At 33.5% G+C, this 27,387-nt stretch overlaps 1 protein-coding gene across 2 annotated transcripts in view; it reads left to right on the top strand.

Annotated features, from left to right (window-relative positions):
* The window catches only part of LOC114328490 (fatty acid synthase), a 147,638-nt gene that overhangs the window by 80,231 nt on the left and 40,020 nt on the right, over positions 1 to 27,387 (top strand). For both annotated transcript variants that reach the window (XM_050661743.1, XM_050661742.1), the window contains exons 18-20: positions 3,418 to 3,597; positions 8,388 to 8,553; positions 14,153 to 14,366. In XM_050661743.1, coding sequence (XP_050517700.1) covers positions 3,418 to 3,597; positions 8,388 to 8,553; positions 14,153 to 14,366 — 560 coding nt within the window. The remainder of the gene's footprint in view (positions 1 to 3,417; positions 3,598 to 8,387; positions 8,554 to 14,152; positions 14,367 to 27,387) is intronic.

The following is a 27,387-nucleotide window of genomic DNA, read 5'->3' on the forward strand; positions in this document are numbered from 1 at the left end:
CCTAAGAGAGATTCCCAGATACCCCAGAGAACCAAGTGGTGACAGGAACTGATCTAGCAAGGTCGTTTCACATCCTTACATACTTCCCATTCATCAGGCCTAGCCCGTTTATAGGGAGTACCTACACTCAGCGGAGAGCTCCTTATTAGGGAGATCCTATTCATTCACACATGCATACTTGTTCCACTTCCTACACCAGACTACAGCCCTATCTAAACTGTCAGCTTAAGCCCCCGAACTCACGTCAAAGTCTTGCAGCCACTATCGGGGGATTATATTATTTATTATACGTATCATATTTACTAAAACATAACTGTGTATTTACAATTAAAAAACGTACCTATCTATTTATTGTATTATATTATATTGTATTATGTTGCTATTTATGTTATTTATGTTATTTACGTTAATATGTTATTATTTATTATTTTATATCCTATTTACCGAAACAGGTGTATCCACACCTCTCGGAGACCTTCGGGTTAATTTATTTACTTTAGCTGTAAATATCTAAAAATATTATACCTATTATTGTTGAATAAATTATTATTACTATTATTATTCCTTTCATTTGCACCATACTGTCGATGGAAAATAGTGTCGAGCACGCTTGATTCGCAATTAAAAAACAAAGGAGTTTTGAATATTGTATTGCAAAAAACTCTTCGGGATTTCATCAATCGATGTTTAAAGAATATCTACCTACCTTGGCAATATTCAAATTTTCAGTTTTTCACATAGTATTTGAGGGTTAAAAATGGCCGATTTCGCAATTTTTCAATTTTTAATCGCTTATATGTCAAAAACTATCATTTTTAGAAAAAAGTCACTAAAGACCTTTTCTATTTGGAATGATCCAAAAAACCTAAAAAAACTTTTTTCCATGCAATAAAAATAATTTTAGGAAAAAACAAAAAAAAAACGTTTAAAAAATTTTTGACCACCTTTTGGTCCTGGCAACATGGAAATTTGTTAAAAGGAGTCCTTTTTGAGTAAGATTGTGCAAAAAATCCGAATTAGAATATTTTTCCTAGCGGATGCGCAGTGGCTTTCTGGACACTTACTGAAATGGAAGGTTGTAAGTGACATGATAATATCTATTATATTATGAAAGTAAACTTGAATTCAGGATTTGATTATTTGTACATATAATATTGGACTATATATTGGCAAAAAAAAAAATAATTTAATTCATATACCCATGTTAGAAATTTTATTTAGAAAGTTATTTCATTATAAATGGTACATACTTCTGTTTAGTAACAAAATATAAAAACAGATGGCCATATAAATGTAATTATATGTTAAAAAGAAACTTATCAAAGCTTTCGGGATTCTGGTCTGTCGGGATTTTGGCCTGTCGGGATTCTGGCGTGTCGGAATTTTGGCCGTCGGGATTGTGGCTGTCGGGATTTTGGGATAGACCCGTTTTAAGTATAGAACCGCTTCAATTATCTCGAAAGGGGTTTGCACGATTTTTATAGATTTTGGTGTGTAAGGACCTCGTGACACGGTAAATATTATGATCGTATTTACATTGTTTTCAGATTTTAGAAATCTATGGAATTTTCATATTTTAAATAGATCACCTTGTAAGTAAATTTTTTATCTTTTGTATAAGTCCTTAAGACATACCCATTATTTTTCGTGTAATATTGCCTATACCTAAATGGTATAATTTCGGAATTTTTACTAGATTTACATTATCTTTGTCGAAGTTAAAAGAATACATTTTGATTTTTGAAACTGTTACAATAACAGGAAAAAATCTTTCTATATTTTTGTTTGAATAAATTAATTAGACTTATCGCAATTAAATGCGAGTTATCGATCACACAACTATAAATTCACGTCAGCAGACATCGTCAAAGTAAACTATGAAATGAATTTAATTCTGAGGTGTTTGATTATTTATATCTTTAGCCAGACTAATTACCTAAAACTAATTACTCGAAGAGTAATATGAACATTCCAAAGAGGTGCTTAAAAATGGATTGTAGCTGCACTGGTTTGATGCACTCTTAAGATAATTACACCCAGATATTTTAATTATAAATGGAGATTTGAAAATGGTGCGTAGTCTAGGCAATAAAACTGTCTATATACTAGAAAGAAAAGTGGCTATCAGGCATAACTATACACATTTTTCCAACTAGTCAACAGACGCAAGTTAACGATATACAACTCAACAACTCAAGAAATGTGGACGAGTACATGTCTAACCAAAATTTTAAATTCAAGAAAAATAAAATGGTATAGACTTTGTAAGTTTTCATTGACTGTTAAGTAGGTTTTTAATATATAGGGGAGTGCATATAGATTTATGATTCGGAAAAAATCAAACAAGATAGAACTTTTTGTAGTTTCATTAAGAAATGTTTAATAAACAACATATCAAATAGTATTTGATAGATTCGACAGTTACTTGACGAAAGTTCATTTTATGTAACAATAAAACACTGAAAACGTTTGTTTTCTATACTTCCACAAAATTTATTACAACTATGTGGCTACAGCTGTTTCGGAAGAGTGCCTTTCTCACTTGATAACTATTGATAACTTTTTTATTATCAGTTTTACGAAAAAAAGTTATCTTTATAATTTATAAATTACTCTGCATTATATAGAGTCTAAGATGCAACCATGAGATATCAAATTTTATTAATTTTATACGAGGTATGTCAAAAAATATGAATTTCACTCAAGAGCAAAGTACCTTTAAATTTCACAATAGCGAAAATTGTTATTAAGAAAAGTTGTTTGGAATTAAAAACAAAGTTTCAATGTTTAATTACATCCTTCTAATTGAAATATTGTGCACTATAAGGGCACTTAACTCTTAAGCGAAATTCATACTTTTTTAAATACCTCGTGTAAAATTGAAAAATTTTGATATCTGATGGTTGTATCTTAGACCAGGTAGAGCATTTTATAAAGAATACCTTTTTTTTCCTAAAATTGATAATAAAATAGTTATCATAATTGTAATAAAATGATGATCGCGTAATTTGAGAAAAATTTAAAAAAACTCTTTTTCAATTTGAAGGACGTAATTGTATATTAAAACATAGTTTTTAATTCCAAATAACTTTTCAGAATAACAATTTTTAATATTCTGGAATATAAAGGTACTTTACCCTTTAAAGAAATTCATATTTTTGACATATTATCTCGTATAAAATTGATAAAATTTGATATCTGATGGTTGAGTTTTAGATTTTAGACTATGCAGAGTATTTTATGGAGAATAACTTTTTTTCGTTAAATTGATGATAAAAAAATATAAGATTGATTATATATGAAATATATATTGATATAGAAAAATATAAGCTTGTTTGAATTATTCCAAAACAATGCATGTTTTCTTTCTATCTTGACTCCCCTAATATTAGGTTATTAAGTTTGTATTTGTTTTAGGCATATTACATGTTGGTAATCAAAGGAAGGGTTAAGCATGGAGACACGGTGTTAATCCATTCAGGTTGCTCACCTGTTGGTTTTGCTGCAATGAACATAGCTTTTAGTTACGGTTGTCAAGTTTTTGTTACAGTTAATTCAGAAAGACAAAAAGCGTTTATAAAGAAGCACTTTGTTTACGTAAGTACATTCGAAATATATTTCACATTTTTAATTTCTTGTTGTGTTAGGCCGTGGAGTTGAAATATCTACATTGTAAAAATGTGTACCCCATCCTCCATGCTATGGCACGCTGGACGCGCCATACAGTCTGTAGTCAACACCACGAGGTATGAGCGGGAACACAAAGTGAATCAATACTCATACGCTTATGAAACGCACCTGACGCATCATAAGGGCCTTCACATTTTACTCTTTTTCAACTTGTCTTGAGTGAAATGCCTTTAATCTTTCCTATCAGCCTCTCTTGGCTAACTCTTGTTTCTTCCGACCCCGAATGGCGATTAGGTTTCCGAAAGCAGACGGGTCACTATATTTTCTTCTACTACACCCTCTAGTAACCGAGTGATTACTGGTATAAGCAATATAAGTAATTCCCCATCTACCGGCCGACGGCTTCGGGCGGATGAGCTAGTAAATGGCAAGGCGCTCTGTTGTCCTGAGACTGAGAAATTGTTCTCGAAGGCGGAGGAACCAACAAAGTGGTCAACGGCATCAGGATGCAATAGAAATATGAAAGAAAGTACGATAATTTTAACATGCATAACAAGATCAAGGAAATAACAGGTAAAAGAGTGAAACAGGCATACATCGTAAAAGACAAAAAAGGTAAAATGATTACAGATTTAAATGAAAAACTGAAGAGAGGGAAAGAATAAATTGAAGAACTGTTTGAAGACGAAAGACCAGAAATAGAAGTTGCAGAACCTACAGACGACACAACAAGGCCTAAAATCCTAAAAAGCGAGGTAGAACATGCTATAAGGAACACTAAAGGGGGCTAAGCTGCAGGACCAGAACTTATAGAGGAAGACACACTTGTCGAGTATACCAAATAATGGTGAAACCAGTTCACCAAATAATGGTGAACCTCTTTAACAAAATTTATAGAACAGGCATCGTACCAAAGAAATGGCTCCCCACTACTTTTGTCACAATCCCGAAGACGAATAACGCCAGAGAATGTTCAGACCACAGGACTATAGCATTGATGAGCCTCATATTAAAAGTATTTTTAAAAATAATCCAAAAGAGAATATTTAATAAATTAGAAGAGGACATAAGTGCGACATACTTGTTATGTTAATGAGAGTATGTTAATGCAGAGATGTTTGGATGTAAACCAAGACCTCTATGTAGGTTTCATAGATATTTAGAATGCCTTCGATGAAGTCAGATATAATAAAAACTGTATGAAATCCTAAGAAACAAAAACATCGACAGTCGCGACGTTAACATCATATCCAGGTTGTACTGGGGACAAACAGCAAAATAAAAGTTGATAATGAGTTAACCGAAGAAATTGAGATTCGTCGAGGTGTGCGTCAGGGTTGTGTGCTTTTTCCACTACAGTGGAACCCCGATAAGTCGGCCCCCGATAACCCGGAACTCCGGCTAACCCGGACCGATTTTTATCAGACAAACATTTCAACAATAAAAATGTATTGCTGTTACAAAATCTCGTGAACCTAATTCATTCATTTGGTGACGTCAATATACGAACGAAACGATTGAATCCGACATTACTGGAAATATCAGGGTGCAGATGGGACCCTGTCGCGCAATTCGCAGCAAATAAAATAGTCGTATGTTTTTGGCTTCATTTTATTTCGGTTATACATACGCATTTTCAAGGTTCACGAGGTTTTGTACCAACTCTATGTAATATAATATTTGAGAGATAATGGGTATTTGTGTAATTTGAACTACATATACCATAGTAAAAATGACTCATGGCACACCACATTCATTGTCGTGTTATCGAAAACAACAGGCACCTGTATTATCCTTTATTTATTTGAAACTGTCTTAGCATTGTTTAGAAAAGACTATTAAAATTCTGTTTTTAACAATGGTCTTAGTCATCACTGATATTAAATAATATGACATCAGAGACGGTATTGTGTGTAGTAAAGTCGTATTGTTCGCTTCTGTCGTTCGTAAATCTATTCAGATTTTGTGTGCGTGTCTTTTGTCTATAAAGGCAACAAAACGTAAAAATGTTGTAGTGACAATGGAAAAGAAACTAGAAGCATTAAGTAGAATTGATAAAGGTGAATCTTGCAGCAGTATATGGTGTCGGTACATCTACAGTATCGGATTGGAAGAAAAATAGAACTAAAACCGAAGAATTTTTTTTCAAAATGATAACAAAAGACAGTTTGGACAATCGGTGCAAAGCTAATAAAGCTAAGAATGAGACTCTTGACGACGCTTTGTATGTGTGGTTTTGTGTGGAATGCGAACGTGGTTTACCAGTGTCTGTGTGACAATTATAACGGAGTTTATCTGTAAGCATACCATATTTTATTAATTTTTACCATTTTCTCCGGCTAACCCGGATTTTCGATAACCCGGATCGGCCGCGGTCCCGATTAATCCGAGTTAACGGGGTTCCACTGTACTTTTATCAAAAAAATGTATAGAACGTTTTTGCTTAGAATGAATGTGTTTACCAACTTTTGCGGTCAAAATAAAATAAAAAATTTCCACCACCGAGATGGGGTGGCAACCACCCCATGGTGAAAGCGCCTTTAAGCCTAATATAGATTTTAATCCTTGGACTATCCACTACTTATTCTCAAATTTTCAAACAAATCGATCGATTCTGTAAAAATTGCGAGGTTTTGTCCTATTTTAAGCTTCATTACTTGGACTATAAGTGAATTTTGATATTTTGTTTGGTGGTTCCAATAGGTATCACTAGGCCGACAGTAACTAGTAGGTATGTTTTGTTACAGAATTCAAAAATGAAAAGCTGCCTTGATTTGAGTAAAATAACAAGTATTGACGATTACGATTTACTAGGGATCGCCAACTTCTTGAAAATTTCAAGATCTTGTCTTGATCTTGTCTTGATTTCAAGACTCTTACAATTTATGGCCTCGCAAGCACTGTTAATTTTAAGTTACATTTGCCTTGAGTTTTTGATTTTTTATACAAGGTACAGTGGAACCCCGACAAGTCGGCCCCCGATAACCCGGAACTTCGGCTAACCTGGACCGATTTTCATCAGACAAACATTTTAACAATAAAAATGTATGTAATATAATATTTGAGAGATAATGGGTATTTGTGTAATTTGAACTATACGATAGTAAAAATGACTCATGGCACACGGCGGCAGAGCGACGTTCATTGGCTCGGATTATCGGAAACAACAGGCACCTGTTATTCCTTTATTTATTTCAAACTGTCTTAGCCTTGTTTAAAAAAGACTAAAAGACTATTTAAAAAATTCTTTTTTAAACAATGGTCTTAGTCTCCACTGTTCTTAAATAACAACATCATTCCCATTGTGACCGTATTGTGTGTATACTAAATTTACAATTAAGATGCAGTAGAAATAAACAAACCAAGACACGTTAAATGCTACTAGGAGCACTCCCGAATAATAATTTACAATGTATAAACTTTGGAAATCATAATTTGGGATATACAATGTATATACATTGTACAATATGATTCGGGAGTGCTCCTAGTAGCATTTAACGTGTCTTGGTTTGTTTATTTCTACTGCATCTTGATTCTAAATTTAGTATAGTATAGTCGTATTTCAATTATAACGGAGTTTATCTGTAAGTATACCGTATTTTATTAATTTTTACCTTCTTCTCCGGCTAACCCGGATTTTCGATAACCCGGATCGGCCGTGGTCCCGATTAATCCGAGTTATTGAGATTCCACTGTACTATTCAATATATATAGCGAAACAATAAGCCAGGAAGCGCTCCTAGAACAAAACATTGGTATGAACATTAACGAAGAGTTAATTAACAACATACGATACGTTGGTGACACGCTAATAGTAACAGATAACCTAGAAAATTTACAATATTTGCTGGAAACCATAAATACTCATACCGACAAAATATGGTCTAAAGTTGAACATCAAAAAGACTAAATTTATTATTGTAACGAAGAAGCTATACACCAATGTGAATTTAACCATAAATAATAAGCAAGTGAAAAGAGTCCTACAAATATTTAGGGGTTTGGTTCACTGATACTAATGACCAGACAAGAAAAATTAAGAGGCGCATAGAAATAGCGAGACAATCATTTATCAAAATGAAAAAGTACCTATGCTACCGGGACATAAATTTGAAATTAAGAATGAGAATGTTAAGGTGCTATGTTTTCTCCGTACTGTTGTACATCATGGAAGCTTGGACACTGAAAAAATCAACATCAAAAACATTGAGGTATTCCACATGTGGTGCTACAGGAGAATGTGGAAAATACCATGGACAGACAGATGTCTTACTGAAGATGGGGAAGGAATGCGAAGTCATAAAAACAATACAAACGAGAAAACAGGAATATCTAGGCCACATAACGAGAGGGGAAAAGTACTCCCTGCTAAGGCTCATATTCCAAGGAAAAATCTCTGGAAAGATAAATGTGGGATGTAGAAGAATTTCCTGGTTGCGAAATTTAAGGGAGTGGTACAGGTGCAGCTGAATACAATTGTTCAGAGCTGCAACCAACAAAGTTAAAATTGCTGTGATGGTAGTTAACCTGTGATAGGAGACAGTACTGTAATAAGAAGAAGAATTTCTTGTAATTCGTGCTCAAGATTTCTGTATTACCGGATTAAGAAATGATCCAGCACTCAGTTAGTTGGTTTCTTCCTCAGAACGCTTATCTAGACCTTGTTTCAAGTAGGGTTTGGTATGTTCCTTTAAAGTGAAATATTTTAAAATCATAATGTGAATCATAATAATGATAAGTATGTTCATTAATTTTAGATGCAAGCTAGGAACATATTGAACTACACCAGTACTAAGTTTGAGACTGATCTGATGACCATAACAGGAGGAAAAGGAGCTGAAGTTATATTAAATTGTCTTTCTGGGATTCTTCTTAAAAGTTCGTTAAATTGCATCGCAAATTTTGGAAGATTTATCCAGTATGGTATGTATAACAATTTAAAAAAAAAAAACGTTAAAAACCATTTAAACTCATTTTCATGCATTTTCGATTTATTCGGTTCTTCTAGCCTAAATATTGACTATAGGAAGGTTTGAATGAAATATGCAAGCTCCAATTAAGAGATTATATTAACGAAATCGTCCCTATAGAATGGGGGGTGACTAATGGGTTGAAATATCTATATAGCAGAAAAATACTTAATTGGTATGGTCACGTCAGAAGAATACATAGGAAACGTTGAATACGGATCATAACAGATTGATGTCCCATGGAGAACATGGAGAACAGCTATAATACTGTAATAGAACTATGGAAGTCAATGAAAGACATCGGTATCAATGGAAAACTCATACAAGCAACTAAAATGTTATATGAGACCACTAACGCCAGAATCAAAAACGGCAAGAATTTCACTGAGGCATTTAATACTTCAAAAGGCATCCGACAAGGATGTTGTCTATCTCCCACTCTCTTTAAAATATACCTTGACCAATCCTTACAGAGGTGGACAAAAGCAGTAAAACCGATGGGACTGAAAGTGGGAGATGACTTCCTATTTACATTATACTTTGCGGACGACCAAGTTGTTATAGCCCAAGATCAAGATGAACTAAGCTGTATGATACGGAAGCTAAATGAACATTACCAACAGGCAGGATTAGTAATAAATATGGACAAGTCAGAATACTTCATAGTGGAAAACGAAGACAGTGAAAACCTACCATTGGAACAAGGACATATTATTGGTGTGAAACAATGCAAATATTTGGGAGCTATATTTAAAAAACAAGGAAATAGTGAAGATGAAATACAACATAGGATCAATAAAGGTAGATGCATCACTAGATCCCTCAGTTCAATTTTATGGGACAAAAATATCAGGAAGGAAACAAAGAGAAGAATATATGAAAGTATAATGAAGGGCGCTACACTCTACGGTGCAGAAGTTTGGGACATAAGTGCAAGAAATAAAAATAAGCTACTTAGTACAGAAATGGACTTTTTGAGGAGAAGTTGTCAGGTTTAGAGATTAGAACATGTAAAAAATGAAACAATTAGAGAACATATCAAGGTGGAAAAAACTATAATATACGATATTGAAAAGAGACAGCTGACATGGTTCGGTCACGTTAAAAGAATGAATGAGACTCGCTGGCCGAGAAAAATATTAGAGTGGATCCCACCGGAGAGAAAAAAAAGAGGACGACCACGGAGAAGCTGGAGAAACAATATGCAGGAGGCAATGGATTCGAGGCAATTAGATGAAGATATTAGCATCGCAAATCGAAAATATTCTTTTAAACAACACACACCCAGTTCGTATTTGCATTCCGAGCAGTAAACACGTACCCATATCGCTCTCGAGATTCAAGTTTCAAGTTTTTTTGCCGGTCTCGGCTATCGGCCGGGACTAGTTTATTAATGATAAGTGATAAAAAATGATAAACAACACACATCCTTCGAATTCACAACAGAAATGAATTAAAATAGAAAATTTTGCATATTTATGGGAGGCAATAATGTCGGGAATTTCCACCCGTAATAATCCTAATTACTTCTTTCTACGAAATTGATTAAGCAGCAAAGTATTGTAAAACCCTTAGCAATTAAGATGGTTGGGACCGAATTTACTCGTTGACAAAAGGGTAGAAAATTATTAATTTAATCTGCTACCTGCCGGGACCCAATTTACACCCCATAAAACACACACTGGAAAAAACAGATTAAATTAATACCTGCAGGTACTACATAATTAGCAAGTCGAAGATGGAGGAACAATCATTGTTCTCCATCTTCGACTTGCTAATGATGTATTACCGGCATCTATTAATTTAATCTGTTTTGTCCTTTGTCCAGTGTGTGTTTTATGTTATGTGTTAATTTGCCAATTCTCTCACCAAACAAATGTTACGACATTTTGCCAGGATACCTTCCTGATTTGACGAAACGCCCCTGATGATGCTCGAGGAGCTAAGTATACTTGGGCAAAATTTAATAAACTAGTTGCTCAATATCTACCTTTTAGGTCTGGATCCCGCGTTTGAAAAAAAAGTTGATTAATAGCAAGCTGAAAATTTGTTAATAGCTTAAGGGTGTCTAGTCGGATGACCTTTGATATATGGGAACACTGTAACAGGGGCAGTTTTAATTGTGGAACAGGTTAAAAATTTTGAACGGTCAGATCACGAAAACGGCACATTTATTTTGTCCGACAGAACAGACTTAAACTCTCCGAACAGCGATTAAACTCTCATGCAAAAATCAGACTGCTATTTATCACCTGTCATAATTCCTGTCATTTGACATATTCTACATGTTCCACTCATTAAAACGCCCATTTGGTGATAAATAGCAGTCTGATTTTTGCATGAGAGTTTAATCTCTGTTCGTAGAGTTTAAGTCTGTTCTGTCGGACAAAATACACGTGTCGTTTTCGTGGTCTGACCGTTCCAAATTTTTAACCTGTTCCGCAATTAAAGCTTTCCCTGTAGCAGTGTTCCCATATATCAAAGTTTGTCCGACTAGACACCCTTAAGCTATTAACAAATTTTCAGCTTGCTATTACAGTGGAACCTCGATTATTCGTCTCTCTATTAACCGTCACCTCTGTTAACCGTCAGGGTCCATACATAAGTTATATTGACATAAGTAAAAATTTTGTAATCAATTCATTTTGTTTGAGCATTGCGATCAGCCAAACGAAATTCGTTCAAATGTACACGTGCAGTTATATCACCACCGCATTTTTTTATGTAAATAGTTTTTGTTCTTATTCGGGCCTCTGGATTAATTTTCAATTGAAATAGGTAATATTGATAAATGATACCGTGCTTTTAGAATTCTATTTTTATAATCGCAAGCCGAAAATAAAAACGCACAGCACTATAATTATTTCAGTCAATATCTGTGTGTCACCATAATTCAGTTTGATTCAAATTCAAACATTGATTGTGTCATTTAGTCGTTTGATCAATTAAGTTCTGAAAAATAGAGCCTTCCACATCTGGAGCATCAAAAAGAAAAAGTGTTGTTTTGTCAATTGAAAAAAAAAAAAAAATAAAAATTATTGCAGATTTACAGAAAGGTGTTTCCGCTGTCGCATTGAGTATGCTGTCGCAAAAAGTATGATGTTACGAGAACAACAATAAATGATTTAAAGAAAAATGCTGAAGGAAATAAAATTTGAGAGTAATACTATGATTTTTTTTTAATGTTCTGTTAACCGTCTTTTCGATTATCCGTCATACCCTTGATCCGGTGCCCTGATGGATAATCGAGGTTCCACTGTAATCAATTTTTTTCATACGCGGGATCCAGACCTATTTACTTCTATAAATTCCATATATTCAAGCATTCAACCTACTCCTAATTTTGCATTTGTTCTAGTTCCTCTACTTCTACTCATCTGGTTATCAACCATTGTTCTATTGCATTTTTAATCTCATTTCTTATGCGTTTTCGTTTGTTTTGTCTCTGTTTTTAATTGGAAGATCATTTAAGAACAAAAAATAGTTATTCAGTTTTCTATATTATCATGTACACTTTTAAATTTTCCACTTCGCATTTTTCAGATTTTATACTTAGGTCTGGATCCCATCATCACCATTGGCGCTACATTTCTTCGTGAGTTTTTGTTGCGTTTACTATTGCCTTCCATGTTTATCGGTCCTCTGAGACTAATTCCCATTGTCGCACTCCCATTTTCCCTATATCTTCTTTGACTGCATCTTTCCACCTTTTTCTAGGGCGCCCTACAGACCTTCTTCCATCTGGCTTTTCCCAGAACACATTGTTTATAAGGCGATTGTCGTTACTGCGTATCACATGCCCTGCCCATCTGAGTCTATTAGCCTTTATATATATATATATATATATCTGACTAGATTTTCTTTTCCGAATAGACTCTAGCTGCTAGCTCGTTATTGTATCTGCGCCTCCATTCGTTTGTCACGTTGTATCTGCAAGGGCCATATATCATTCGAAGGATTTTACGTTCCCACACCAGCAATTTATGTACTTCTCTTTTTGTTAGCGTCCATGTTTCGCTTCCATACGCGACTGCTGGTCATATTATGGTCTTATATAACTGGATTTTTGCACCTCGTGAAAGAAGTTTTGACTTTATTAGATGTTTCATTGCAAAGAAAGATCTGTTTCCTGCCATTATTCGCGTTTCAACTTTTCGCTTTAATTTGTTGTCATTTTTGATTGTTGCTCCTAGATATTTAAATTCTTTAACCACTTCGAAGTTATGATCGTTTATAGTAATATTTTGCCTTATTCGCCGTCGTTCTTGTTTTGAGACGACCATGTTTTTTTTGTCTTCATTTATTTTTAGACCGATGTTTAATGCAGCTTCTTCAAAACTCGAGAAAATTTCTAATGTTGATTGTGCTACTGCGTCTACGTCATCGGCAAAGGCGAGTATGATTTTTGCTTCCCGAGCAGTTAGGTCTGGTTTGATTTTTGGATACATTTTTCGCATGACATATTCTAAGGCCAGGTTAAACAACAATGGGGACAACGGATCTCCCTGTCTCAGTCCAGAATTTACGCAGAAAGCATTTACTGCAGCTAGTTTCTTGGGTACTCCGAGCTCGATCATTGCCTTCCATAATAATGCACGATTAAATGAATCATAAGCTTGTTTGAAGTTTATAAATATCTGATGAACGTCCTGATTATATTCCCAATACTTTTCAAGCATTTGTCTTATTGTAAATATTTGATCAATAGTCGATCTGCCAGGCCTGAAACCAGACTGGTAGTCACCAATTATTTCTTCGGCGTATGGTACTAATCTTTTTAATAATATCGAAGCCTAGGTCTGGAACCCGCATAAGAAAAAAAAGTTGATTAATAGCAAGCTGAAAATTTGTTAATAGCTTAACAGTGTCTAGTCGGACAAACTTTGATATATGGGAACACTGGATGAGGGGGAGATTTAATGGTGGAACAGGTTAAAAATTTGGAACTTCAGACTACGAAAACGTCAGATATATTTTGTCGGACAGAACCTCCAATTGATTTGTTGCTCTTTCATTAAACTCTCATGCAAAAATTAGATTGGTGTGTATCACCAACTGGGAATTTTAATGAGTGGAACACGAAGAACATGTCAAATGACAGAAATCATATTGGTTGCTTATAGCAGTCTGATTTTTGCATGAGAGTATAATGAAAGGGTAACAAATCAATTGGAAGTTCTGTCGGACAAAACACATCTGACGTTTTCGTAGTCTGACGTTCCAAATTTTTAACCTGTTCCACAATTAAAACTTCCCTTGTTTCAGTGTTCCAATATATCAAAGTTTATCCGACTAGACACCCTTAAGCTATTAACAAATTTTCAGCCTGCTATTAATCAATTTTTTTTGGCACGCGAGATCCAGACCTAACTGTCTTAGCGATAGATAAGTGAAGATCCTCATAAAGTAAACTTTGATTAAAATGAAAAATAATAAAAAGCCTTTTTAAGTTAATCTAGAAAAATAAATATTGGATATTTTTTTCCGGTTTCTTATCACTCTCGTACATTTGACTTATATTTTTAATCTTTCTAATATAAAACATATTCAAGGTAAATATGATATGGAGGAAGGGGGTAGCATTGGAATGTACTGCTTTTTAAGAAACGTTTCGTTTTACTGTGTCGATTTGAACAAGATATTTTTCAAAGAAAAGGATATTAAGGTTGAGCTACATAAGCTCATTGAAGAAGGATTGGCTAATTACACAGTGCGACCGTTGAAGAGGGAAGTTATAAAGAAGGACGACGTTGCAGATGTAATGTCGTAAGTAATAATTATATTATGTATTTATTTTTTAATTGTAAAGGTGTAGGCGCAAAATTTCGCGCCAATGGGTTTTAAATGATTTAATTTTTCTCGAATCCTGAGAAAACCAGGATTTTAAAAAATGTAAACTAGTCCAGAAAGCCACTGCGCATCCGCTAGGAAAAATATTCCGATTCGGATGTTTTGCACAATCCTACTCAAAAGTGACCCCTTTTAACGAGTTTGCATGTTGCCAGGACCAAAAGTAGGTCAAAAATTTTTTAAACGTTTTTTTTTGTTTTTTCCTAAAATTATTTTTTTTTTGCATGGAACAAAGTTTATTTAGGTTTATTGGATCATTCCAAACAGAAAATGTCTTTAGTGACATTTCTCTAAAGTTAATAGTTTTTTACATATAAGCGATTAAAAATCGAAAAATTGCGAAATTGGCCATTTTTAACCCTCAAAAACTTGAAAATTTGAATGTTACCAAGGTAGGTAGATATTCTTTAAACATCGATTGATGAAATCCCGAAGAGTTTTTTGCAATACCTACAATATTCAGAACTCCTTTGTTTTTTAATTGCTAATCAAGCGTGCGCGACACTATTTTCCACCGACAGTATGGTGCAAATGAAAGGAATAAATTCGTTATTTCGTAAACCGGCGACTTTAAGGAAAAATCTCGAAACAGGTCGATTTTTATTTTTAAGTTATGATATTGTGACATATATGGTATACTAGTGACGTCATCCATCTGGGCGTGATGACTTAATCTATGATTTTTTTAAATGAGAATAGGGGTCGTGTGCTAGCTCATTTGAAAGGTTCTTCAATTCTCTATTCAGTAATATGAACATTTATATAATTATTTATACAGGGTGTCCTTCTACTTGTTTAATAAAATTTTTTTGGACACCCTGTATAAATAATTATGTAAATGTTTACATTACTGAATAGAGAGTTGAAGAACCTTTCAAATGAGCTACCACACGACCCCTATTCTCATTTAAAAAAATCATCGATTACGTCATCATGCCCAGACGGATGACGTCACTAGTATATATGCGACAATATCATAACTTAAAAATAAAAATCGACCTGTTCGAAATAGTGTCGCGAACGCGTGATTAGAAATTAAAAAACAAAGGAGTTTTGAATACTGTATTGCAAAAAACTCTTCGGGATTTCATCAATCGATGTTTAAAGAATATCTACGTACCTTGGCAACATCCAAATTTTAAGTTTTTCACATAGTTTTTGAAGGTTAAAAATGGCCGATTTCGCAATTTTTCAATTTTTAATCGCTGATATGTCAAAAACTATCAACTTTAGAGGAAAGTCACTAAAGACCTTTTCTGTCTGGAATGATCCAAAAAACCTACAAAAAACTTTGTTCCATGCAAAAAAATAATTTTAGGAAAAAACAAAAAAAAAACTTTAAAAAAATTTTTGACCCACTTTTGGTCCTGGCAACAAGCAAATTTGTTAAAAGGGGTCCTTTTTGAGTAAGATTGTGCAAAAAATCCGAATCGGAATATTTTTCCTAGCGGATGCGCAGTGGCTTTCTGGACTAAACGCAGAATGAAAGTTCAGGGGTTTTACCCCTGTTTTATTTTAATAAGTTACAGGGGTGAACAAAAGAGAAAATTTAGTGTGATTTTTAATTTCAAATATCTCATTCAAAAGAAAATTTTTGTTTATTCTAAGGGACTTTCAGCCCTCAGTAATAATGTAATCTTTCATTCTGCGTTTAAATTTTTTAAAAATATTTATTAGTTTTCTCAGAATTAGAAAAAAATGAATTTCAAATGCATTTAAAAAGCGTTGTTCCGAAATTTCGCGCCTACGTTCTTAAGAAGGACTCGGTATATATGTTACAGTTCAAGTTGATTATCCAGTTGGAGTTGACTCCAACTAGTTGGAGTCAACTCTAACGGCTGGTTTCAGTAAAAGTTGATTATAAATATAAAATGAAGATTTATATTCAACATTTACTAGTAAAAGTAGACTCCAACTAGAAAAAGTATACTCTTCCTAATGCCATTTAGTAAAAGTTGATTCTGATTCACACAAACAGCCGATTCTAGAAATTAAATGTTACTGAATTTGTTCAAATTAGTCTAGACTGTATCGTCGCCCCCGTTAGGTAAATTATTCCAGTTCGATTTTTTTGCACAAACTTACTCAAAAATATGTCCTTATAACGAATCCACAGGGTGTCAGATGGTACTGTGGTCGAAAAATTGTTTAAACAATTTTTTTAAACAAACTCACAAAAAAATTCATTTACGACAATTTTCTTTACATCATTTGGGTCATTCGGAGCAAAAGAGGTCTTCTGTGATTTTTCTGTAAAATTTATTGTTCTCGAGTTATACGCGATTTAAAATTTGCAAAATACGAAAATGACCATTTTCAAGGCTTAATAACTCAGTTAAAAATTATTATTATTGAAAGTCCGAAAGTCACCAAATAAAATTTTAACGACCCCCCTACAAGATACTGAAGAAATTTTTGTTATTATTTTATTGCTAAGCGGTTACATATTTTTAATTATTAACAATGAGCGCTAGGAGCGTATTGACGCAGCTATAAATGTGAGTTCGAGTGAGATGCATCATTGCACCATTTTGACATTTAAAAATTCAAACTTCTGTCAAACCACAAAAGTGTCAAAACTTTTTTTGTAATTTATTGCTCACATGTCATCACCATGACAAGGCGAAAGTTCTTCTTCTTGTGGTGCTTTCTCCTTTAGTGGAGGTTAGCGACTACACTGGCAAATCTGTCTCTGTCCAATGCATCTCTAAACAAAGATGTTGAATCAAGGCCGGTCCAGTCTCTGATATTTCTAATCCATGAAATCTGGCGCCTACCGGGACCCCTTTTCCTTCAATCTTACCCTGGATGATCAGTTGCGTGAGGCGGTACTTTTCGTTTCTCATTATGTGTCCCAGGTAGCTAACTTTTCCGACTTTAATGATTTTAGCAGTTCCCTATCTGTACCTATTCTCCTCAGAACATATTCGTTGGTGGTGTGGGTTGTCCAAGGTATTTTCAAGTCTCTTCTATAAAGCCAGAGTTCAAAGGCGTCCAACTTGTTCATCAGTGTTGTGTTGTGTCCAGGCCTCCGTTCCATACAAAAGTATTGACCACACATAGCAATGCAGAAAACGACATCTAAGGCTGATATTAATGCTACTGTTACAAAATAAGCTTTTCATTTTGATAAACCCCTGTCGGGCTACCTCTATTCTCGTTCTTGACTTCTTGTTTATAATCAAGTTGATTGTTGAACCAACAACCAAGATATTTGTACTGGCTTACGTATTCAAGCTCTTGGTGATTCACACATTTATTGAAAGAGGTAAATTTTTATTCCTTGATATTCTTATAACTTTGGTTTTCGCAGTATTGATCTTCATCCCCATTTATTCACAACTCTCAGTAACCCTATCCAACAGTATCTGCAGCATATGGTCCGAAGCAGTCATTAATACTGTGTCATCTGCATAGCGGATGTTATTTACTCTCTGACCGTTTATCCTGATTCATTCTGAAGGGTGCGATAAAGAGTTCGCAAATATTACCTCAGAGTAGACGTTAAAAGTATAGGTGATAGCACACAACCCTGTCTAACACCTCGTTGTATTTCAATTGGCCTTGACGTATTACCATTGGTCTTTATGGTTGCTGTCTGATTCCAATAAATAGCCTCTATAATTTTAGAATCTCTTTTGTCGACTCCGATGTCGTTCAATCTTTCTATCAAGGTCTTGTGCTTCACCCTATCGAACGCTTTCTCAAAATCTATGAAACAGATAAAAAGGTCTGCTTGCTGATCTTTGTATCTTTGTGCCAGAGTTTGAAGACAGAATACTGCTTCTCGTGTCCCCATACCTTTTCTGAAGCCAAATTGTTCTTGACCGGTGACCTCATCACATTTTTTACAATATATTCTGTTCTGTATGATACGCAAGAAAAGCTTCAGAATATTATTTAATATACTTATAAGGCGGAAGTCCTGGCATAATTTGGCGTTCTTCTTTTTGGGCAGTGGTATGAAGACTGATCCAAGCCATATTTTAGGGATAGTCCCTGTATTGTAAACATTATTAAATAGTTCAAGAAGAACGTCTAAGTTTTCCTCGTTGATTAACTTGAATAGCTCAGCTGGTATTTCATCTTTTCCTACAGATTTGTTGTTTTTTAGTTGACGAAGAGCATATTCCAGTTCGGACTTCAGTATTGGAAGACCTTCGTCGTTTTCGGTATTTAATGTAGGAGGTTCTCTGATGTCATAGAAGAGTTCCTTTATATAGTCTTCCCACATGTTTATTTGTTCTTCAGGGCTTGAAATCAGTTTGCCTTCTGCGTTGATGTCCTTGTGAGTATGTCGTGCCTGTGAATTCTTTGAGTTTCTTATACAGATGGAAGTCATCATGTTTTTTATATAAGTTTTCGATTTCTTCACATTGTTCTGTTATCCATTTTTCTTTTGCAATTTTTATTTTTTATTTAATGGTTTTATTTAATGCTTTGTACATTGCTTTGTGCTGTTTGCGTTTTCTTCTTTCATCCATTAAATCCAATATTTCCTCTGTCATCCATCTTTGCTTCCGTGGTCGCTGTTTTGTGAGCATTTCAGTTGCCGTTGCAAGGGCGTGTCTGATTTCCTCCCGAAGGAGAAAGTTAAGAATGTTTAATTATATGAAAGGGTGTAAAAAACAGTGCGAAAAAGTAAAACCCATTTAAAATACATTGTTACTTCAGACACACTTTAAACTCTTCATGTACTGCTATCTATATTTACAATTTTCACACAATAAAACCTTTACATTTTACATAATATGAGATAGAGTAGATAAAAATTATTTTTGTGAATTTGGTTAACAAAAATTGGTTAAACAATTTTTCGACCGCGGTACCGCGTGACACCCTGTGTATTTGTTATAAGGATTGTTATACGGATGTATTTCTTTGAATAAGTTTGTGCAAAAAATCGAATCAGAATAATTTACCTAACGGGAGCAACGTTACAGACTATACTAATAAGTAATTGAAACGGTCAAAACAAAGAAACGCACACTCATCAAAAATGCACTTGAGATTCTCGTATAATCAACATTTACTGAATCGATCCAGGAAGAGTCAACTCCAACTAGTAAAAGTTGATTTAAATTTTTCAAATCAACTTTTACTGCTCGTTTCAGTTGGAGTTGACTCCAACTAGTTGGAGTCAACTCTAACTGAGAATCAACTTGAACTGTAACATATACACTGCCGAGCACAATTTTTTTTTATATTTTTTCTCTAATTACTAGAAAAAATGCTGTGAATCAATTTAAATATTTTATATTTCTTTTTTTTGTACGCTTCCTAGTATCAAGTTAACCATATCGTTCTGGTTTAGTTTTTGATACTATTATGTATTATTATTATTCCCTTTGGGTCTTTGTCGACGAAAAATCCATTCGATCAAATGTTCGTCGACGAATTGTACATTCGATGAATTTTGCATTCGACCAACTGTTTGTCGACCAAATGTTGTCGACTAATTTTCCGTCGACGAAGTGTTCTCGACCAACTTTCCGACACCGAATTGCAAGACGCCTTCTTCAAAGAGCTCTAGCACCATTAGGAAGCATTTTCGAACTAGGTGAATTGAGTTAAATTATCTTAAAATTATCTGAGCAATCTCCAGTCTTTGTTTATTGTTAGAGTTTCTGACACCCTGTATAAGGCAGGTGCGGATCCAAGGGGGGTCAATGGAGTCAATTACCCCCTCCTTGAGACCTCGCCTGGTATCTACTGCCACTTTTTTTTAAGAAAGAGATTAAGGTTGACAAAAAAAAATAGAGAATTTTGTGTCCTGTTGATAACTGAATATCTGAAACATACTTAAATATGTCAGAATTCATTGTAATCGAAAATTATTAAAAGTCTTTGGAACATAACAAATGAAAAATCTCCACAATAAATCTGTTTATTACCATCTATTCAATTCAATGCCAGAGACCAGATAAAAATAGTAATTGCCGCTGCTATGTTATGGTAATTTGTTTTCTAGAAAGGTTTGTATTGTTGACTGCAATAAAGTAAGCCGGTGGTCTCCAATAGACGCTGTAGGCTGCGTACAGCATTACGCCGCGCCGTAGGAAAATTATTCATTTTCGTTACTTGAAATAAACTTTGAGGGACAAAAACTATCTTATGTTCTAAAATTGTAATTCTAAAACAAAGATCTCTAATAAGAGCCACTTTTAGAAGGATATCCTAAGTATCATGTAACAGAGACTTGAAACTGGCATTAAGGAACCACCTACGTTTCTCGGACTTACTGTGTGGTGTCGAGTCTTGGACTGTGAATAAACTCGATCTAAATCGCCTTGAGGCTCACGAGATATGGTGCTATAGAAGAATTTTAAGAGTTTCTTGGTAGGAGAAGAACATAATGGCGTAGAAAGCTTGAGAAGGTCGAGGCCCTCTAAGGGCTGTATCACTAAGATGATGATGATGATGATGATGGGAGAAGAAGATTCAAAACTCCACAATACTAAAACCTCTCAGCAAGACTACTGCGATTATAAAAAGCATCAAGAAGAGAAAGCTGGAGTATTTCGGACTTGTAATGAGAGGTCCTAAATATAGGTTGCTACAAAATATTATGCAAGTGAGAATAGCAGACAAACGCAGTCCAGGACGAAGAAGAACTTCATGATTGATTAGGGTGGCCGTGAATAAAATTAAGATAGCCATGACGGTAACCACCTCTCTGAAAGGATATGGTACAGGAAGAAGAAAATAACAGCCCGCCCCGAAAAATAATTATGCGTACGCCAGTGACGAGAAATTTTGTATTTCATTGCCCCCACCTTGCCAGGTTGCTAGATCCTCCGTTGGTATAAGGATTGGTGGGTTAATGAAAACTATATTAATTTGCTATATTTAAAACTAAAAACTAATAGGCCTGGATCCCGCGTACCAAAAAAAAAGAATGTGTGTGTACTTTGTACGCACGTAAGAAGTTATACTTCTATTATAATATAATTTCAACGAAATAAATATACCTACTTAACAGTTACAATACAAAAAATTAACAATAATTACCAAAAATGAACCAAAACTTAACAATGCTAAATATTAAAAAAAAAAAGAAAAAAGTATGAATCGTCCGGGATTTGAACCCGCAATCTCGCGATTTTTTGATCTCTAGTCCAATGCTCTACCAACAAGGCCATCAAGCCGCATGCTATATACTTACCTTTCAGATATACATAATTATACATCACGGTGACAAGTGAAATATAAAATAGATGTTTTATTATTTTACGCCCAAGGAAGACAAATCCAAAGACACAAAATTATAATAAAAAACCTTTTAAACCACCTTTTTCAAATTGCGCAAGTTGTATTATTAATATTAATGTTAATAAATGAAATATAAATATTTTGACGTTTCACAATTTGACAATTCACTTTTAACTGCAGTGCCTTAAAAATTTTAAAGCACTAGTGCCTTAAAGTAGCATTTTTAACGCTCCTATGGAGTCCTAAAAATTGCATTTTTAACACGTTTGTAGAAAAATATATTTAAAAACACCAATATATTCTTTCCACACCTTTTCTGGACTGATACATACATAAATTAAAACATTTTGAAGTATAACTTCAAAAATATAATATGAAAACTATTTAAAAACGCAGTATAACTATTAACTTTGTTTGTTGTTTCTCTTCCCACAAATTTTAAAACGCAACAACCATACATAACTAAACCGTCAACCGTCCAAACCACAGCTGCGCTACAGCTGCCATATTGGATAATTTTTGACATGTCATTTGAACATCCAATCAGAACAAAGTTATAATGCGCATGCGCCCGGATCATAGGTTTTAACATATAAAAATTCACCCTCATATCGCGCGTAAAGAAGTATAACTTCAAAAATTTTATTAATAGCAAGCTGACAATTTTTGAATAGCTTAATGGTGTCTAGTCGACAAACTTTGATGTACAGGAACACTGGAACAGGGGAAGTTTTAATTGTGGAATAGGTTACAGGTTTCAAACGTCAGACTACGAAAACGTCCCATATATTTTGTCGGACATAACAATTGATTTGTCACCTTTTCATTAAACTTTCATGCAAAAATCAAACTGCTATTTACCACCAAAAATAATCCCTGTCACTTGACATCTTCTACGTGTCGGACTTATTAAAATGCCCTATATATTTGTCGGACAAACATTTTTTCATATATTATATAAAGTTTGCTATTGAATAAACTTAAGAGGATGGGTACGTATTTTCGGCTGCAATGCTATTCAAATGGGGATTCATTTTTTCCGAATCCTAAGAAAACTAATAAGTATTTTTGAAAAATTTAAACGCATAATGAAAGATTACGTTATTGGCGAGGGCCGAAAGTCCCTGAGAACTTCTATAAGGTTTATTTTAATAAGTTACAGGGGTGAAAACTAAGAGAAAATTTAGTGTGATATTTAATTTAAAATATCTCATTCAAAATAAACTTTTTATTTATTCTAAGGGACTTTCGGCCCTCGGTAATAATATAGTCTTTAATTCTGCGTTTAAAATTTTCAAAAATATTTATTGGTTTTTTCAGGATTCGAAAAAAATGAACACAATGTCCGTGGTAATATTTCCAAATCTATCTTTGTCATACAACGCACTCAGTCGAATAGAATATTGTCAGCATACTGTCAGTCAGACAGTGACAATCAGTGACAATTTTAAATATTTGACGTGGCATCGGGAATATCTTGAGTTGTTGATAAAATAATATTGATATATAGTGTATTTGATAAATAATTGATTTAAGCCGTGAACTTAAGGCTATAGGTACATAATTCGCAAATATTTTACGTGTATCCCTACTTTTTCTGTCTTTACACGGCAAATTACGTGTAGTAAAATTCACACTGGTATGGATATGTAAACATTACTATTCTTTTTCTCATGATCAACTTTCAGTGCGTCACAGTTTTTCGATTTTTTTCCAACGCATTAAATTGTATGTGACAGAAAAAAAGGCACGCCGGTGATTACATTTCTTTGGTGACATTTATAACATTTATTCTAGTTATTTTAGTTGTCGATAGATGGCGCCATAATAAAAAAATTATTTTTTTTAATTAGATAATAATATTACAAATATAAACTGTATAATTTATAAACTATACAAATCAAAGAGAATACCATTTTATAAATGCAAGAAACACATTTGATTTGTTTTTATTCCAAATTGAAAATAAAATGTGACAACTGTCAGATTTAACTAAAATTTTATGTTAGAATAAATGTCATAAATGTGTATTATCACAGACTTACCCTTTTTCCTATCATTTGTTACGCACTGAAAAATGATCATGAAGAGGACAATAGGGTATTTCATTCACAGTCATTTGTTTCGAGCTTCTGTCATATGTCGTATAGTCCATGTATATTAATATTATACACAGATTATACAACATATGACAGAAGCTCGAAACAAATGACAATCGATGAAAAGCCCTATAGAATGTCATTCTACTTGAAAATGTCATCATTAATTTAAAGAGATGGGTTTTGAATGTTCTTGGATAACTGTTATTTTTATAATTGCAAATTATTAATTCAGTTAATAAATGTGATAATTTTTTCACTAACTATGTATTCAGTGATTGTAATAATTTATTTGTACAACAAAGACTAATACTCAATCGAAAAAAGAGAAAAAGTGTTAAAGTGATTTTTTAATAATATATTGTTATGGAACGCTTACAATTTTGAACATCTTTAACAACAAAATACTTGGATCACAGAATACATTATCCTGATGTATTCTCTGCTTGGATCTTCCACAAATAATACACAATAAATAACTTTTTATTATGTTCACGTCTTAAATCAATTATTTATCAAATACATTATATATCAATAATACTTAATCAGTAACTCAACATATTCCCGATGCAATGTCAAATATTTAAAATTGTCACTGATTGTCAGTGTCTGACTGACAATATATGCTGACAATATTATATTCGGCTGAGTGCGTTGTAAGACAAAGATAGATTTGGAAAATATTACCACGGCATTGTGTTTATTTTTTTCGACTCCTGAAAAAGCCAATAAATATTTTTGAAAATTTTAAACGCAGAATGAAAGACTAAATTATTACCGAGGGCCGAAAGTCCCTTAGAATAAATAAAAACTTTATTTTGAATGATATATTTGAAATTAAAAATCACACTAAATTTTCTCTTAGTTTTTCACCCCTGTAACTTATTAAAATAAACATTATAGAAGTTCTCAGGGACTTTCGGCCCTCGCTAATAACGTGATCTTTCATTCTGCCTTTACGTTTTTCAAAAATATTTATTAGTTTTCTCAGGATTCGAAAAAAATGAATCCCCATTTGAATAGCATTGCAGCCGAAAATACGTACCGATCCTCTTAATAAAAAGTTAATTATTGTTTATTATTTGTGGAAGATCCAAGCAGAGAATACATCAGGATAATATCTTCTGTGATCTATGTATTTTGTTGTTAAAGGTGTTCAAAATTGTAAACGTTGCATAATATTACTAAAAAATCACTTTTTTTGTTGTACATATAAATTATTAGATACAATCACTGAATACGTAGTTAGTTAGAAAATTATCACATTTATTAACTGAATTAATAATTTGCAATTGTAAAAATAACAGTTATCCAAGAATATTCAAAAGCCATCTCTTTAAATTAATTATGACATTTTCAAGTAGAATGACATTCTAGTAATGTTTACATATCCATACCAGTGTTAATTTTGCTACACGTAATTTGCCGTGTAAAGACAGAAAAAGTAGGGATACCCGTAAAATATTTGCGAATTATGTACCCATGGCCTTAAAAACAATCTGCTAGTTTTCACAACCATAAACTTTTCAGGATAACACGTTCCACAATTAAAACTTCTCCTGTTCCAGTGTTCCCATACATCTCAGTTTGTCCGACTAGACACCGTTAAACTATTAACAAATTTTCAGCCTCCTATTAATAAATTTTCTTTTGGTACGCGGGATCCAGGCCTATAAAGATAGAATTAAATTTTGCAAATACTGCTATGCGTACCATATTATTATCTCTAATTCGTTGTCTAAAAAACTTTTGAATAATGATGAAAATACCATTAGACAGATTAAAATCAGTGTGATTTTATAAGGGGCTTGAACACTATAGATATAGTTATCCATTTAGTTATACATTTAAGTAATGACATTCAGTCGACCTTCAGAGATAATAACTATAATAGTTTATTTCTTGGTGTCATTGGCTTTATGAGTTGAAATATGTTTAAAAATCAATGACAAAGGCACAAGAGAAAATGGTATTTGGTTAACAATATACAACAAAATATGTAAAAAAAGGGAGATATGAAAAAGTCGGAGCAATTTTTCTAAAAATTGATGATATTAACCCTTAAGTACTAACACCCCGTCTCTCAGACGGCATCGCTTGTCGAAAGTGTGATATTTCCCTTCCCAGAAAAATTTGAAGGTCACCCGTTTACGACTTTTCAAGTTGGGTTGATTTTTAATAGTATTGAATTCGGGAATTTGCGGCAGGTTGTTATTCGAAAGACATTTAAGCTCAAAGTGTGATTTCCGTCTAATAGACGAGGTGTTAGTGTTTGTGCCCAGTTCGTCATTACACATAATGTGCCTCAGTTAGTCAAAAAACATCAAATAAGGGAATAAAGACCCTGAGAAAACTCCTTTGAAATGGTTTGATGAGGTAGAAGATGATAGAAGACGACATAAGCGAAGTGGAATCAATTTGTGATGAAAATGTTGCCACAGACTACCATTGCTATACTGTACTAACTACAGTACCTGTCAATTTTTTTTGTTTTAACATTTTTTAAAATACTTTTTATTTTCATTTTTCTTACTCTTTGTTTAACTCGATTAAAAATTTTTTCCGTCGACCGTCCATTTATGATCAATTTTAACACCCTCAAACTTATTGATTAATGACCCCTATTAATTAATGATTTTCTATTAATGAACGATTTCATTATAGGCTTGCATAAATTAATTAAACGCTCTGTGATTGGCAGTGACCTGTGGTGTAGGCACCAAACATATACCTATTTATATTCCCACTAAAAAATTTAAAATCAAGTAGCCGTTGTTAGTACTATCTGTCATTGTATGCCATTATTTACTTTATTGTGTAAAATTCTGTGTATTTGAAAAATCAAAAGATGGATATTGACAAAGAGTTTAATTTAACTCCACCAGAAGTGACAGAAACTGCAAATGAAATATCTTAAAAATTTCGCCCCAGGACCCCCCTTTTCATCCCTTTAAAGGGGGTAATTTGTAATTACCTTTAAAGGTAAAATTTATAAAAAAAAATAGTAAAATGAGGAGGACTATATTTCCTACTATTTATTTCTCGACAGCATATATCTATCACACACCGTTTAGTGGGGGTGGCGCCCCAAAGTTGACAAATTTTTAAAAAAGATGTTTAAAAAAATTTTTTTCCCTAACTGTACTGAAAATTAAGAAGAAACCCTACGGCAATTAATTACAAATAAGTGGCTGACTTTTTGGTATAGGTTTCATTTAAGGGAAATTGGAAATTTTTTAATTACAGGGTGTTACATTTTAAAACAATTTTATACCATCTGAACCACGTATGCTAGAGTAAAAAACTTTTAGCGATTATCCATGTACTGGTATTATTTACAAATTTTTATAATGCACCCCCATTTTTTTTCCAGAACCACCCAAAAAAAAAAGAGAACTAATAAAGAATGCGATTTTTGTGGAATCCTTCACAGGCCATGCCCTTTATTAAAATGCTTCATATATTATTTTGTGCACGTTCTTATTACCCTTGCATGGACATCAAAAGCGATTTTTTGATGCAACCCCTGTAGCCAAAATAAAAAATAAATAAAGAAGGGGGGTTGAAAAAATTTTCTTTTGATTTTTGGTCCATATATGTTCCATCAATAGCGTTTTTCATAAATA

The sequence above is a fragment of the Diabrotica virgifera genome, chromosome 9, assembly GCF_917563875.1.
Source record: "Diabrotica virgifera virgifera chromosome 9, PGI_DIABVI_V3a".
Classification (NCBI taxonomy): domain Eukaryota; kingdom Metazoa; phylum Arthropoda; class Insecta; order Coleoptera; family Chrysomelidae; genus Diabrotica; species Diabrotica virgifera.